Raw genomic sequence first — 16,339 nt, 5'->3', positions numbered from 1 at the left:
ACATATATCATGTTATCATCCGTATTCAAACACTTGACTGTGTACTATTTTGATAAGTCGTATATGTGATAAACTACTGTGACTGTGGGACACTTCAGTCGAACGTGGCAACAACAAAGCAAAACAGGAAGTGTCTACTGGCGCGAAATTCACAGCATATTATAAACTCGTTCCCAAAGACACTGGAGGTTCGGTTAGCTCCGTTCATTAAAAACATTAATGTGGGTGTCCAGCATTACATTTAGCTAAAAGGTGGCAAGCAGAGGTAAAACTTCCATACCCATGCATGCTCTTTTATCAAATGATCGCCAAATTGAACAGTTAAATACGCTTTGGCTGAGTGTGCCGTGTGTTTTTCTTCTCTAACTGAAAGCTAACATAACATCAGTGTTAGCTAATTTAACAGGCAACTCTCTATGTAATATATGTTTACAGGTTGATCATGAGGGCTGATATGGATAAAATCGTCTCACTGTCAGATGGAGACAGTACCGAAGAACTTCAGAAGTACCTGTCCTCCCTCACGGATGATCAGGTAGCTATATTAACACAATTTTCAGCTAAACGAGAACCTAGCCTAGCACATTATATTTCTAACTCTACAGTAGAAAACTCAGTTGTATGGTACTGGCCACTGTCTGAAATACCAAGGGCTTAACAAATAACATCATCCTTTTCTCTAGATAATCACTGTAATTACTAATAGCGCGTTAAAGGGTAAGAAGGTCGGCACCACCATTAAAGGCATATTTAAAGGTAAGTATATTGTTATTTATCTGCCTATTGTTAGAATATCAGTGGTTTTACAGTCCATTACATCAGCACGACTGGTCCTGTACTTAACAAATGGTATACGCTATATTCCTTAACAAGCATCTTTAAAATTAACCTGAACTGATTATTTTTAACATCACACACTACTTGTGCATTAGGATCCCATCAGAAAGTGTGTCCTCTGTTGACAGGTTCTCCACCCAGTTCTACTGAAGGGTCCAACCGCAGACTTCTTGTTTATCAACACTGCATCCCGCTGTGTGAGTCCGGGGACCTGCAGCCTGAGGTGGCATCTGATATTATCGGACTGCTGATGCTAGAGGTAAATATAAATCTCTCTGGAAATATTCCAGAGTGTAAATGTAAATGTGACACCACTCTAAGTAGCGTCTATTAATAATGACTACAGTTTGAACAAACAGCGGAGTCAAGTAACATTAAGTGTGTATTTTCCTGTGAATGTCAGAGAATTGTAATGACAGCCTGTCAGTGGCTTCATACCATGTATACATTATTTTGGGAATATGATGCTGAAATCATTTTTTGTATCTTTTTCAGATACAGACGTATGTGTAAATATTGTTTCATACATGTCCATTTCTTTTGTTTATATGCTCTGTGCAACAAAGACAATTTAATGTTTGTTTAACTTCCATTTTGCATTTTTCAAACACAGACTCATACATTGTCTGGACCTTCTCTTGCACAACTGGCATCTATTTTTGTTGAAGCCATAAAGGTGGGAAAAATGGGCAGTGGGAAATCCCTGGAGCTGTTTCCTACTGTGCTTACTGCCCTTGCAGCCTGTGAAGCCTTGTCATATGGCAAAGGTAAGTGCAAATTACTAGCCTTAGTCACTGTCTTATTCAAAATTATGCAAATACATCAACATCTAATCCAGTGTTATAATGTACAACATGAAAAATTTAAAAGACAAAAGCCTGTCTCTCAAGGTTACTTGTATCCTAACTTTAGGAGAGCTCAGTGGTGAGGAATACAAGAAACAGCTGATCAACACTCTCTGCTCAAGCAGGTGAGAACAACACAGGTTTTACCTGTATATAATGGCATGTAAGGATCTTTAGAGAGAACTCAGCATTGTTTTACTCTGTATTTACTTATCCATTTAAACCCAACACTGGATTTTAATTTGCACTAATAATAAGAATAGCCAATGGATGTCTATTTTATTTTTGTTTTTTTGTGCAGATGGGACCCACAGTGTGTTATCCACCTGACAACCATGTTCAGGTAACACCTTTGACTATCGCACAGTTACACTAAGTATTTAGATGACTTTTAAATGAGGTTATTACCAAATCTTTGTATTTCCTTTTTTTTTTTTCATTTTTTGGTATCACAATGTTATATCTGCCGTCTATACTTCCTATGAATTAGCAAGTATTTGTGTCTGCCTGATTTTAGGGATGTGCCCCTGTCATCAGAGGAGCTGCAGTTCCTTGTGGAAAAAGTTCTGAGGATGTTCATCAAGCTGGATCTGCAGGAGATTCCACCACTGGTTTACCAGCTGCTGCTTTTGTCTGCAAAGGTGTTTGTGTGTTGTAAGGTGTATTTATATTTTTGTTTAGCTTTTCAAATATCTAATTACCTCTATGTTGTTTGATAGGGTTGTAAGAAACAGATCCTAGATGGAATCATTAGTTACTTTAAGGAGCAAGATCTTTGCCAGGAAGAAGAACAGAAGCATGGAGAGTGAGTGATTCATTCATTGCAACATATACTTCATGTACTCTGAATATTACTGGGTACTTTCCATTCACTGACTGATCACTGAGTCACTGCCTCTTTTTCAGAAGTCTTGATCTAGAGGTTCAGTCCATTCCACAGGATCAGTTAAGGTACGTGGAGGGCACGACAATCCTCCACATAGTCTTTGCTGTAAGACTTGACCACGAGCTCGGAAGAGAATTCCTTAAAAACTTTAAGGTTATTTATTACTAATTTGTATGATACTGAAGTAATTTGTCACATTGCTAATTTAGACAATTTCATAAATCTTGAATTGTATTTCTGCAGACATCATATGTGGACCTGTGTCCTTTCAGTATCGCGCTGCTGCTCTCAGTGGCCCGTATCCAGCGCTATGAAGAGCAGGTGAAAAATCAATACTGTTTTCCTTTCCTCATTTCAGTCTTATTTCCTTTCTTATTATCTTTTCTGTTTGCTTGTTTGTTCTTTCTTCCCTCACTACTTGATTTGTGTAGGTGTTTGAAGTTTTGAAAGGGGGAATCATCAAGAGTTTCAAAGATGAGCAGCTGCAGCAGGGCTCAAAGTTCCTGCAGGACCTCATTCCTGGACACTGCAGAGTGGCTCAGATGATACTGGACACAGTCAAAAACAGGTCAGAGCATGAAGTATCAATCTGTTTCAAACCTTTAAAAAATAAACAATGCATACCACTAAAAGTCAGCACTTACAAGAATAAAAACACAAATACCCTTGAAATAATATATCGAAAATAATAATAAATCAAATAGTTGTATGTGGTGTGTTGTTGCTAATTGTAATAAAATATCTGTATTAAATCTTCTCGTATGGGACCTACTCTTCTATCTGTGCAGCGTGTTTGGTTGGGATCATGTCACCCAGGGGCTGGTGCAGCTCGGCTTCTTCCTCATGGACACATTTGGACCCAAACCTGGACCATTTGGTAAGACCTCAGAGGGGTCTGTCACTGTAGCCCGGACCCCCACTCAGCAGGCATGTAAGCTGGGAGGTCAGGTGCTGCTCCAGGGCTTTAAGGTAACATTTGGTTTGATTTTTCAAGAATGATCACAATGTCAGTAACTGATATTAGTTGTGTATATTATATGTTCTCACTGGAAGATGTGATTCCCCTATGGCAGATCCATGAGCCAATCAGAGGAGAGATACTGGAGCAGGTCTTGAATCGACTGGTCACAAAGACAGCTTCACCTGTCAATCATTACTTAGGTAATATATCCTGACCCTAACACCTGTCTGGTTAGAGGCAAGATTTTAACTTAGTTTTTGTGTTTTTGCTTTTGCATCATCAGAGCTTTTCTCTGACATTGTGGTCTCTGCTCCCATGATCCTCCTGGAGTCATCATCTAAAGTAACAGAGACGTTTGACCACTTGTCGTACCTTCCTTTGGCCACTGTTCAAGGTCTACTAAAAGCTGTTCAGGTACCGAATATGCTAACCAACAAAGACACAGTGTAGAAGTTTCTGTTTGCTTTATTAAATCAGTTTTCTGTTTAATCTCCAGCCTCTGCTCAAGGTTAGTATGTCCTTGAAGGATGCTTTAATTTTAGTTCTTCGCAAGGCCATGTTTTCCAGGTGTGTATACTTGTATATAAAATTTATTAGTACAGTTTCTGAATGCATTTGAAAGGCTGATAGTGATTCAAAACATGAATTTAACACTAGAAATTAAGGTAATTACTTACACTGTTCTCCACCATGAATGAATCTTTACTAGCCAGCTGGATGGCAGGAAGTCAGCAGTGACTGGCTTCTTGTTGCTACTGAAGAACTTCAAAGTGTTGGGCAGTTTGGCTTCCAGCCAGTGTAGCCAGGCAATCTCCTCCAGTCAGGTACAGTTAGACTGTGTATGCGGTCCATGAGCATGTGTGCTGGAAAACATCTGCAACTTTGAAAGTATGTACAAATTTATCATTGCCTGTCAGAGAGTAACTGGATGTCTGAACCTATACGTAGATCCAAGTGGATGTTCATTCTCGTTACAACTCTGCTGCCAATGAAGCTTTCTGTCTCGAGATTCTCAGCAGCCTGCGCCGCTGCCTGGGCCAACAGGCAGATGTGCGCCTTATGCTTTATGAGGTTAGAGATTACTTTTCTATTCTGTATTCATTTGTTCATTGAAAATATTTTTTTATTTTTACATATTTGAATTATATATCACGTCTGGGTTACAATTACTAACCCAGTTCGACAGAATTCCTTATCTTAGGAGTAACCTATTTTACTCAGTCTTCACTTGTAAATTCTTGCCTTGTTTGTTTCAGGGCTTCTACGATGTCCTCCGTCGCAACTCCCAACTTGCAAGTTCCATCATGCAGACCCTCTGTTCACATGTGTGTACATAAGCAACTATATTCGATATAGTGGACGATTTATCATGTTATCTATATGCACAGCAAGCTGTATTCCATGTCTTTGTATTCCTAGCTGAGACGGTACTATGAGCCTGAGCAAGACCTCCTGCCTCCAATGAAGCTGGAGCCTTGCATTACAGCTCACGGAGACCAAGTCTTCCTCCAGGAGCCACTGGTACTTTGTCTGCACTGTACCAATTTTGTGTCTGTGTTTTTGCCTGATTTAATATCTGCTAAAAATGTGTTTGTTTCTTCTCAGGCCCATCTGATAAGCTGTACTGTGCATTGCCTGCTGTGGCTGCAGACCATGCGCCGATCAGTCAATCCCAATGCTGGCGACAGCGACGATGATGAGGAGGAAGAAGAGCAGGAGGGATACCAGTCTGAATTACAGACAATTCTAGACAGCATGACAAGACGCATGATCAAGAGTGAACTTGAGGACTTTGAACTAGTATGCACTCAGACAGGAGCCCACATATCATTCTTTACCTCCTGCAAGAGTATTTTCCCTAAACATTTGAAATGTTTTACAGTTTTTGCTTACCATATGGGATTCTTAAAGTTTACTCTTTCTGTGTGGATCAGGATAAGTCAGCAGAGTTCTCCATGGGATCCAGTGTTGGTGTAAAGAATAATATCTATGCTGTGCTTGTGATGGGAGTGTATGAGGTCCTCATGGAGTACAATTTTATCAAAGCCGACTACAGGTAGCAACCACCTTTTTGAATTGAATATCGTATTCCATAAATATTGTTGAGGTGGTGTTTTTTAATATTTATGCATTATACTCACTCCTGTGTGTGTGTGTGTGTGTGTGTGTGTGTGTGTGTGTGTTGCAGTAAGACTCGCTTTGAGGAGCTCCTAGAGTTGTTTAACCGCTACCACAAGCTGTCTGAGATACTGAAGGAGAAATCTGGAAAGGGTCGAGTGCCCTCAAACAAGACTCCCCGCAGTTTACTTTCTTTGGGTTTCATATCAACTCTGCTGACTGTGCTCTTCAGGTGAATGCACATGGCAACTGTTTTACATTTAAAGTTGCTGAGCTGCTGAAAATAGCTTTTATATTCATTGGTCAATGTACTCATTTTAGTTCTTTCTGGCCTTAACATTTAAGGGGATGGTACACAATGCTCTTTGTAGTACTATGTAGCCAGTAACTGGATTGTTGGTAAAACAATTTTTTTTTTCACAGGGACAGTACTCAAAGCAAAGAGGAGGCCCTTTCAGTGCTACGTTCAAGTGGTGAATTTTTGCGTTACGCAGTAAATGTAGCCGTACAGAAGATCCAGCAGTTGGAAGAAACTGGACACACAGACGGCCCAGATGGACAGAACCCAGACAGGACTTTCCGCTTCCTCTGTGACATGACAAGGTTGGAATCCCTTCACCCAGACAGCATTTAGTTGGACTGTACTTAATGCCGTGTTCTCTGTGATGTTGGAATAATGAATGATCCATCGTTGTTTGAATTGTCAGCGTGCTGATGTGGCGATACACCAACATCCCCAGTGTGGTGGAGGATCCAGGAAAGAAGGAGAAACGGTCTAGCCTGTCTCATCTGTGTCTAGAAGGTCTTCTCAAGATCTTCACAACCTGCCAGCAGCGCTATCCAGACAAGATGGCCCAGCTCCTCTCCAACATGGGTTAGAAACCGAGAGATTTTTTAGGTTTTATACCTGAAAACATTGACCTGAATTCATCAATTTTTATTCATTTTTCTTGCAGACATTGCTGAGGACGATGCTGACAAAGACAATGGCAGTGTTACAGAAATGAACTATTTTTACATCCGTCAGTTTCAGGTGCATTTGTACTACTCTAAGTAATCGTTTTTGATTTCTCCTTTGATTTTTCTAAGGTTAATGCAGTTTAATTGCGTCCTATTTTTCTCCTCAGGTACATACAGGTAAAGGATGTGTCAGTTTGTTTCCCAGACTTCTCTTTGAGAGGCCACTTATTTACAAAAAAAATACTGGGTACTTTTAAATATCTTGGACACTGGGTAATTTCCGCCCCTATCTGAGCGCCATGTTAATCTAACTTTCTTTGACTGTCAACAGAGGACGCTGTTCTCTCAGTTAAGTGGAGGGGAGGAGGAATTTAACAGCAAAGAGGCTCAGCTGCTGGTGAACATCTTGAGCGTGCTCTCGCGTCAGCTAAAGCCGTCCTCCCAACAGGTAAATGCACCTCATGCACTTTTTGTGTACAACAAATTCAGTAGTTCCACTAACACATGTACATGTACACAACTACACATGTAGTTTGTTCAGATGATCACGTGGACTGTGAAAATCTGCAAGGAGACGAGTTTTGGTGAGTCACTCTTACTATAATTTTTCTGTCTGTCCATTGTCTGTACAGCAAGATGTGTTTTCAGCCGTGTTTCTTTGTCTGTTCAGAGGATTCTGCTTTTTCCAAGGGACTGCTCTCGCTCCTCTTCAGCCTACATGTTCTCTATAAGAGTCCTGTAAGCCTGTTGCTGGAGCTTTGCCAGGACATCCACAGTCAGCTGGGGGATATTGATCAGGTACACGAAATGATGTTTCAGTTCATAAGTAGCTTGACAATTGTATCTCAACGTTTCTGTCATCTGGTCTTTAGTACTATTATTACATTTAGTGAGTGAGAGAATGACAATAAAGTAACATTTCAGCCAGCATTAACTGCACTTTTGGAATTAGGTAATCTATTTTATCTTCTCTTTCTCTATGATCAGGATGTGGAGGTGGAAAAACAGTTTCACTTTGCCATTGTCAACATGAAGACTGCATCGACAGTAGCAGTGGGTGTTGGTTTTTTAACTGCAGGCTTATGATTTACTGTCACACAGATTTCCCTAAAGTCAGTTTGCATAGTGTGTGCACCCTCTTCATCATCTTTTTAATCTCTTGCTTCAGCTGCTGGTCCTGTCTCAGGTTGACAGGGTGCTTGATGAAGTAGACTGGCTTATTGCCAGAAAGAAAAGCCATACAGCCGCTGCTAAATCTGTCTCAGGTAAGAAGCTGTTTATGCTGATGTTCAGTGGGATTGATGAGAGATGGGAAGGGTGCGTCGCTGTCACTAAATGATACCAAAACATTTTGCTATGTTCTTGTAGACAAAGCCACCCAGACTACAGACCAGCAGGATCCCATAGAGAAAGCAATGACACTCCAGCTTGGGACTCTTTTGACAGCATTAAATGAGCTGATCCAGACGGCGCTCCTGCCTGGCACCTGCACCATTACACTGCTGAGAGAACTGAGTCGCACATACACTATCCTCACCACCCTGGTCAAATATGTGTGTATTTGTCCATTCTGTGACCTCAGTGTTACTGTTTGCGCAGTTTGTGCCCAGTGTGATTATTTTCTCCATGTGTTGTTTTAGTACATCCAGGTGTGCACCAGCCAGCACAGAGCACTGCCAGCTCGCTTTGAGAAACTGGTGAGACTCACATTCTGTCACTTAATTTGAATCATTGGGTATTTTAAACGTGCTAATCTGGTGTGTCTTGTATCATATGTACAGGTCAAACTATCTGGCTCCCACCTAACACCACAGTGCTACTCTTTCATCACATACGCACAGGTAGCTTACCAATTGTTACTTCTCTGTAAACTCATCAAGCTCCAGCTTTTAGACAAAACCAATAGTTCATCCTCTAGAAAAGGTGTTTAAAAATAATGTTTACTCTACCAGAGTGGAGAATTTAGTGGCGGAGGTGCAGATGACAAGAAGAAAAAGAAAAGGAATGAAGTGAACACAGCTGCTTCTGTAAGGACAATTCTGTTTATCTATATTACATAAATACAAATCTGTACATACACTAAAAACCTCTGAGCCTTGATTGATTGATCTGATTGAGTCCACTCAGATCTTTTTTTTTTCTTTTTTTTTCCCTTGATAGGCAAAACTTCTGCGTGAGACGAAGGCCATCCCTAACTTGATCTTCAGCATTGAACAGTATGAGAAATATCTCATTACACTTTCAAAGAAATCAAAGGTACATGTTAGATGAAGTATTTAAGGTAGTTGGGGAGAAAACAGTGAGAGAACACTGATCATAATACTGTGATACACTCATACAGAGTTTCACCAACACCTCTGTATATGTGAACAGGTCAATCTGATGCAGTACATGAAGCTGAGCACCTCAAGAGATTTCCGCATCAATGCTGCTACTCTGGATGCAGCCCTGCAGGAGCAGGATGACGGTGAGGAGGTAAGCATATCTACTAACTAGAAACTTTAACAGGATTAAAAATAATTATTGAAAACTGGTACTATTTGGTTACTGAACTCCCCGCTGCCACTTGAGATGTCAGTGTCTGTTTTTTCGTCTGTTCCTTTCAGACCACAGAGTCACAGGAGACACAAGAACCGAAGCAGAAGAAGAGAAAACAATGAGATGACATTGGGCTCCTCCTGATTCGTGCATCTCGAGTCCCCACTGATATTTAATTTGACCAGCTGATGAACTGTGCCCTTGTACTGTTCTGAGGAACAGTCGTCTGGACTGTGAAGCGCTATCTTGCTTTGTTCAGAGAGCCTTTAGTGATGTCAATGATTTGGTAGATGTCCAAGGCTTCACCTGTGGAAAGTTTAAATACATTGTTCAACAGATTACTTGTGTTCCTATAGTTCACTTTAATAAAAAGAAAGTTGTATTTAGCATATGACACATTTCTAAACAGAATTTTTCTTACACTGACAATAAAACTGTAACATATTTTACATCATCTAAAAGACTACAGGTAACAATCAGCTCTCATTTAAAGAGAGTACAGTTGTAACTGTATTCCATATCAAGTTAGATCTATGATTTCCAGTATAAATAATTTGTCAAATACTGTTTTGTTTTTAAATAAATATTCCTTATGTTTATTTATCATCTTCTTTTTTCTAGAATTTGTGAAAATGTTGCTGTGCACAATTACTCTTCTGACTAGAATAATACTGTGCAAATAAAGTCAGTCATGGATTTTTATACTGAAATATGAATATACTTGGTTTTAGTAAACCTTTACAGACTTCTTAAAAAGTTTTATATGTGAAACCAGTGGGACTCTGAAGATCCTTTATATTTTATGTTCTTTATGTATAACACTACAGAAAAAATGAATAGAGTTTGGAATGACGTGCAGGACTCACCAGGCGCTAGGCCGTATCTTTGTTCCAGACCTGTTGGGTTAGAGGGAGTCACGCAATCCATGGTGACCTCCTTCCTCAGACACCGGTCGATGTCAACTGCACTGAAGAAAGCTACTGACTGGGGAAGGTCCTGCATGCCTAATGCATGGGCAAACATACTCCTACCAGAAACAGAACAAAACAAAACAGTTGCAAAGCAGTCATGCTATCGTGGTTATTTTGGCTAAATCAATACTGAGCGGTTTACAGACCTTGTCAGCAGGTTTGTGATCTGAAGTGCCAGCGCAGCTCGGTAGCGGTCTTCACTGCGGACGAGGTAGCGCACCTCATCGTGGATGCTGATGCAGAAACGACCGTCGATGCTGTACTCCTCAAAAAGCCATTTCATGGCCACAAGCATCAGGTGTAGGTAGTCCACTGCTGAGCTTTGAACCACCCAGTTCACTCGGCTGGTGATAAACTGGTAAAAGAGATATGAACACATTACACATATCAATGAAAATGGTTTTGACACCGAGACTCAAGCATGTTCATCCTATTTATGTCTCACCTCATCCTTAACTGCCCCGGGCTCCAGTGCTCTGCTAATCCTGCAGCCCAGAACGGGAGTCGCTGGCTGGGCTGAATGAGCAATACTCTCCAGCTTGTTGAACATGTCTGACTCCGTACCTCCAGCCCACAGACGTTTGTCGACCATATTCCACCTTTTACGTCGCGAACTGAGGGATTTAGGGAAAAGAGAAATCAACAGGGCAGAGCAACTGAGAGGATGCAGGACAGTCGCTCATACACGTTGTTTTGTCTGTGAGGTTGTACTTTCTTCCTCACCACTGTGAGGCCAGTTTAGAGATCCTCCGCAACTCCTGCAGGGAGACGCTTCCATTTTGGTCCCTCTCCACATCGATATCCAGCTCACTGACCAGCCACTCAGCCTCCTCTGACAGGTGATATCTGACAAAAATACACAAACATGCAATGCCAGAGCATAACTTCACATCTATGTACAAACAACTGTAGAGATATAAACTGAATGCAAATGTCTTTCCTTAAACATAGAACAGGGAGACTGTACCTGCGTATGCCCTTAGTTAAGGCGTACATCTGCCTGGCCTTACTCGCAGCTGTACTCTGACTGAGACGATGATTGAACTGCATCAGCAGCCTCTCAGCAAAGGGTTGTCCTGCACCATAAATGCGCCCATAGTTGAACACTTTTGCATGCTCTCTGCTGATACCCACAGCATCGGCCGTGCGGCTGTGCAGGTCGGTGCCCTGACTCTTCTTTCCCTGAAGGGTCATCCACCCAAATGCTGTACAACCTGAACCCAGAGAAGATATGATTTGCACAAAGCCAACAACTAATATACTGTCTTCGTGAGATGACAACTCTGTACCTTTGATGGAAGAACATGGAGAATTATGTTTAAGTAGAACAGACTGGACAGGAACAGATCTCACCATGCATCCCGGCGAAGTGAGCTTCTCCGAGCACAGCAGCAATCCACAGCTCCTGAGAGTCTACATCTGCTCCCACCAGGTGGTACCCAGGTGGTACCTGCACCATGGCCTTCAGCTCACTGCCCACCCGATCCCGCTGACGGCCCAAAATACAGCGCACACAAAACAAAATTCCTTGACTTTACTAATTTAGTCAAAGCATGCAGGTGAGTCGGGGCTCACATTTGTGACCAGTGGTTCATCTTTTGTCGGCTCTGCCTCTTACCCGTGCATTACTGGCAGTCAGCCACGTCGGCTCCACAGCCCTACGTGTTACTGTTCCCGCTGTGATGACCTGAGGTAATATGGCACCATACTGACCCTCGTCATCAAAGTCTTTGTGTCTATGGGAAACGCAAAAGTTGTAATACATAGCAATGATTTTTTCTTTCCCCACTGTATCTGGATTGATAAATATAGAATAGAAATAAGACAAACCTGTTGACAGCATGAGGAAGCTCTCCCTTTCTGAGCCACAGCACCGTCTGAGAGCTACGAAGCAACACAATAGCATGATCTTTACTATTCCTAAAGCTGACTGATGTTCACAGTAACTCTATGGTGGGAACTGACGGGTACCTTATTCGTTTATGGGCATTCCTCCAGAAGGAGATCATTTTGTTGATTTCCAGAGCTCGCGTAGCATTGGTCCCACCCCGCCCTGCCCGAAGAGTACCATCCTCCATCTTGGATAGAAAGTCCTTTGAAAAAGGACTGCCCACATTGTTGTGATTACCATCCTGAAACACACATATTTAGTTAGACGACAGCAGAAGAAGCTCCATGAAGTGAAAACATGTAATTGTCAGTTAAAAAAAAAAACTCCACCTCACCTTATGAGGTAACTTGAAAAACCAACATCCAGGGATATCTACATCGTTGTAGGGGCCGTTTCCATGGTGATAATGGCACGGACTCCCCTCTTGTACAAAATGGGGATCTTTAGGCTGTCAACAAAGAAAACAAAATCAAACTACAATATACTGTTTCGATATAGATTAGGTGCAAAGTAAAAAAAACAAATTTTTATTTTTAATAAAAAATAAAAACAGAGCAGTTCACTCACACTTATTGCCCTCTCCCCGTTTTTTATCATTCTTACTCCATTTTCCTCCTTCAGACTTTCCAGGGAACCTAGCTCCTCCACCTGGAAATGAAATAAAAAAAAAACGCATCTAGTATAAAATATGGTGTCATTCCCGAGCGCACGGACTTGATTCAAGGTCAAAAGTAGCACTGGGTAAAGGTACATTAGACAGTAAAAAGATGTTTTTAAAAAGCACCTTTGCCCACACTGCGCTGTCTGTCAGCATGAGGTCATCTGAGGGGCTGGAGTGCAGACATTTACGCTGCTCTTTGCTGTTCTGCTCACAATACTCTCTGTAAACACTCTCAATAGTTCTGTGTAACAAAGCGCGTCTTAGTTACACTTAGTTTAAATCAGACAATCAAACAATTAACAGAAGTGTCGTGCTGTTACTTCAACAGTGGTGTATTAAAATACCTGTGTGGGCAAACAGGCCCTGTGTTTTCCTCTGGAGGCTTTAAGTTATCTTTGCGTCCAGGGACCAGATAGCCCCACCCATGTTTCTCTGTGTAATGCAGTGGGAAACCATCCCATGTTAGACCCATCAGCTTAGGAGTCAGTCTCATCTGTAGACTGATCAGGCTGGCTCCAGGCGACCAGCTCTCCTCCTCGGACATCTTCTCACAAAGCTTACGATACCACCTGAAGACACAGTATGGTGGATGTGGAAACTGAAAGACAGTAAATACAGGATGGCTCTGTGGTGCTTGGGAGTGCTCTTACGCTGGATGTCCAGGTAGATGTTGCCTTCTCTTGGGCAGTCGATTCACTGTTTCCTTCAGTTTCTCAACAGCTAACCTGCGGGGACAAGGGCCTGCCATCTCCTCTTCAGATGGTGGACCTGGGTCTAATGTCACAACTTTAATAAGCTTGTGTTGTTTTGAGTCATTATTGTAACATTTATTAAACTAGGCTTTTACCTTCTTCCCAGTCTTGAAGAGGAGCAGCGACCGGTGTTTCAGCTGCTGATTTCAACTGTTTCTTCTTGCTGGCTGCTACTTTCTTCTGCTTAAACTCCTGAACATCCCACTCAAGATCCCAAAGCCAGGGGTCTTCTTTGTATCTTAAGTAATAACAATTATTTTTTATTGGGTAATGAATGCAAAGCCCCTTAACCCTCCTCAGCCTGGAGAACAGCAGATTATGCATAGATCTACCATATTTATTAAACTTGGTCCTGTTCAGTGTTTTTCTGACCTGTCACCATGCAGGAGCTGGCAGACATCGTCTGCTAGAGCCATCAGTGACTTCTTCATCTCTCTCTGGAGCTCTTCGTAAATGTCCTGGGAATCCTCCAGGTACCGTCCCCAGTTTTGATTCACAGGAAGGTAGCTCACACCCATCTCCAGCATTCCTGCAAATGTCACCGGATGAGGGCACCTTCTCAGAGACAGAGGATTGCAGCATTGTTAACACAACGGTTTCAACAGAATCAATTGAGAGTTAAGGTGCAATGTTTGTGGGTGGTTATTTACTGACCTCTCCATGAAAAGGGGTAACTGCTCTGTAAAGACTTGATGGGTGGCCTGAACATCCATGGCGCAATACTGCATTAACTCCTGTAGAGGGCGTCAAAGGCAAAAGTATTTGTCCCAATTTGTTCATCAGCGTGAATGGGGTGAAAGTTGTTTACTATCGATAACACTACGTTATACATTTTTTTTTATACATGAACCTCTGACCTGGAAGTTATTCCTGACATCCATCATGGTGCCTTTCACAAATGTCTCTCTGGCCTCTTTTTCCAGTGGCGGCCCTCCCACATACAGAGCATGGACATCAGCCAGGTTGTTAATGCTGCTGATATTCACCCAGTCCCAGGAGCCGATCTATACACACACAAAAAAAAAAAACCCATAATTGAATTATCAAGTTATTTATTGATGCCAAAACCAAGTGACACCAAACACCAGAAAGCAAAACTGTTACACTCCCTCCAAAGGTATGAATATTATAAGAAGAGGACATTAACCATTGGGCCATCTCTTTTCTGTCCAGCTCTCTTAATGTGCTCCTTGACCTCCTGAAGACCCCTCCTCTTGCCCAGCTTATTGGCCATCCACAGTGTGCGCTGGAACCCGGTCAGCCCTGAGACGGCCATGTGAAGACTCATGGTGTCCATAAAACGGACTTTCGAGCCCTTTAAAAAAAAAGAAAACACATTATTTGAGGGCCAAGCTAGAAACCTAAAAACACACTCTCCTCTAAATACTAACCTTTAGTAAGTATTGCTCCTTAATGTGCGACCGATCAAAGCTGACATTGTGACCCACTATGAGCCTCTCCTTCCACTGACCTCTAGGGGGGCGCACAGAATTGATAGGTGTCTCAAGGGGGATGAGGTCAGCCAGGGTCAGCTGGTTTGACCAGGAGTAGCGCTCTTCAATCAGACGTTTGCTGCACCAGGAATACCTAGAAAGTATGAGATAAAAGAATTTACAGTAACATTTCATTTACATGTATGAAACATGTACAGAGGGACAGGAGAGACTCAACCAAATAACTGGACCCATACCACAGATTACAAAAATACCTCAATTCAATGTATCCTTTCTACACAATCTCCACAAGTTATTTTGTCCCTCACCAGTTAGTGGGAGACACAGCAACAGCCAGCGTGGGACACTGTCCCTCTGACATGCACACCTCCACATCAAACACCAGTGCCGACTCCTCTGGGAAATCAACCCTCTGACTCTCCCCACTGGGCCCATAGCGTGTCCAGCCGACCTCCCACCTCCATTCCTGTGGCATAGGAGGGAGCTCAGCCTGCTGCAGCTTGATGGCAGCCTCGAGGTAGGGAAGACTCTGCTTTTGGGCCAAGATACGAAAGTGCTCGTCAATATTTTTGCCATACATTTGGGGAAGTTTCATCTCCACGTTGGGCAACAGTGACGTTTCCTTCCCCCACAGCTCGTGTTTCTGCAGGTGGCCTGTGCTGCGCTCCACATCTTCCTGTCTGTACTCTGGTTCCACGCCTCGAAAGATCTGCTCGTGGAGGTTCCTCGACAGCATCTGAATGTTAAGGGGGTTCATGCGGGTCTCTGCGGAGTCCTCGCCCTGGAGGGAGTGAGGTTTGGTGGAGCAGAGGGAGCGCAGACATGTCCACTGTGGGGGGATGCGAGTCCTCTGCAGAGGACAGCGCAAGACACGCAGCATCACCTCATGAGGGCTTCACACTGGAGCTGGAAGACAATAAGAGGACATTTGTAACATCATGACATGATAAAGCTCAGCCAGGCCCAGGTTGTGCCACTCAGTGGATCACACAAGCAAATTAGGAGTAGAGGCTGATGCAAGACACAGTTCATTAAATCATATCTTACTGATTTTCTCAGCATGTTATTTTTTAGGTCTGTGCAACTCCATAGCTAAGATACTTCAAATACACTCATAGAAACAGCTCTCTTATCTGGATAACTGGTTGTTTTGCTGTATAGTTCATGCATGTTTACAAACACTTCGTACAGTTGCCAACTTGTGATCAAACTAAATAACAGATTTTCAGTCCTGCGATCGCAACATATGAAAGTGAAAAAAAAAAAACTCACCCGAAATGTATCAGGTCTAGTGTTCACGAAATGCGCTGAATCATTTAAACACATTTAGTTTTGTTTAACATCGCTGCGATGGCTCACATGTTTCAGGGGTCATCGTTCACCAAAGAGAGGCTGAGTCCTTTAGCGCCCCCCAGCGGCCCGGATGACCAGTTTTATCAATGCATTTTTATTTTAACTGCAAACG

General features: G+C 42.4%; 2 protein-coding genes across 2 annotated transcripts; one reads left to right on the top strand and one right to left on the bottom strand.

Moving 5' to 3' along the window:
- The first annotated feature begins 161 nt into the window (after positions 1-161).
- On the top strand, positions 162-9,345 carry fanci (FA complementation group I). The gene is made up of 38 exons (XM_026365653.1): positions 162-265; positions 436-535; positions 684-756; positions 966-1,096; positions 1,451-1,604; positions 1,750-1,807; positions 1,984-2,025; positions 2,200-2,323; positions 2,402-2,487; positions 2,589-2,721; positions 2,812-2,889; positions 3,000-3,136; positions 3,357-3,537; positions 3,642-3,729; positions 3,813-3,943; positions 4,026-4,096; positions 4,239-4,353; positions 4,478-4,600; positions 4,786-4,854; positions 4,949-5,050; positions 5,135-5,329; positions 5,464-5,585; positions 5,718-5,879; positions 6,071-6,250; positions 6,355-6,521; positions 6,604-6,680; positions 6,939-7,055; positions 7,140-7,191; positions 7,278-7,405; positions 7,595-7,660; positions 7,776-7,872; positions 7,976-8,160; positions 8,248-8,304; positions 8,389-8,448; positions 8,560-8,634; positions 8,768-8,863; positions 8,981-9,082; positions 9,214-9,345. The coding sequence occupies exons 2-38, from the start codon at positions 443-445 to the stop codon at positions 9,265-9,267; spliced, it is 3,981 nt and encodes a 1,326-aa protein (XP_026221438.1). The 5' UTR covers positions 162-265; positions 436-442; the 3' UTR covers positions 9,268-9,345.
- Positions 9,316-16,258, bottom strand: polg (polymerase (DNA directed), gamma). Its single transcript, XM_026365654.1, has 23 exons — positions 16,147-16,258; positions 15,183-15,780; positions 14,812-15,007; positions 14,568-14,735; positions 14,278-14,424; positions 14,075-14,154; positions 13,793-13,975; positions 13,516-13,658; positions 13,319-13,442; positions 13,013-13,237; positions 12,792-12,909; positions 12,575-12,655; positions 12,342-12,455; positions 12,088-12,248; positions 11,947-12,000; positions 11,735-11,852; positions 11,470-11,605; positions 11,084-11,330; positions 10,840-10,962; positions 10,562-10,730; positions 10,263-10,471; positions 10,012-10,172; positions 9,316-9,451 (listed from the first exon to the last, which is right to left on the bottom strand). The coding sequence occupies exons 2-23, from the start codon at positions 15,752-15,754 to the stop codon at positions 9,387-9,389; spliced, it is 3,594 nt and encodes a 1,197-aa protein (XP_026221439.1). The 5' UTR covers positions 15,755-15,780; positions 16,147-16,258; the 3' UTR covers positions 9,316-9,386.
- Positions 16,259-16,339: the final 81 nt, after the last annotated feature.

The sequence above is a fragment of the Anabas testudineus genome, chromosome 6 (genome assembly GCF_900324465.2).
Source record: "Anabas testudineus chromosome 6, fAnaTes1.2, whole genome shotgun sequence".
Taxonomy (NCBI): Eukaryota; Metazoa; Chordata; class Actinopteri; order Anabantiformes; family Anabantidae; genus Anabas; species Anabas testudineus.
Note: the sequence above shows the minus strand (reverse complement) of the source record. Positions and strands in the feature narration are given on the sequence as shown.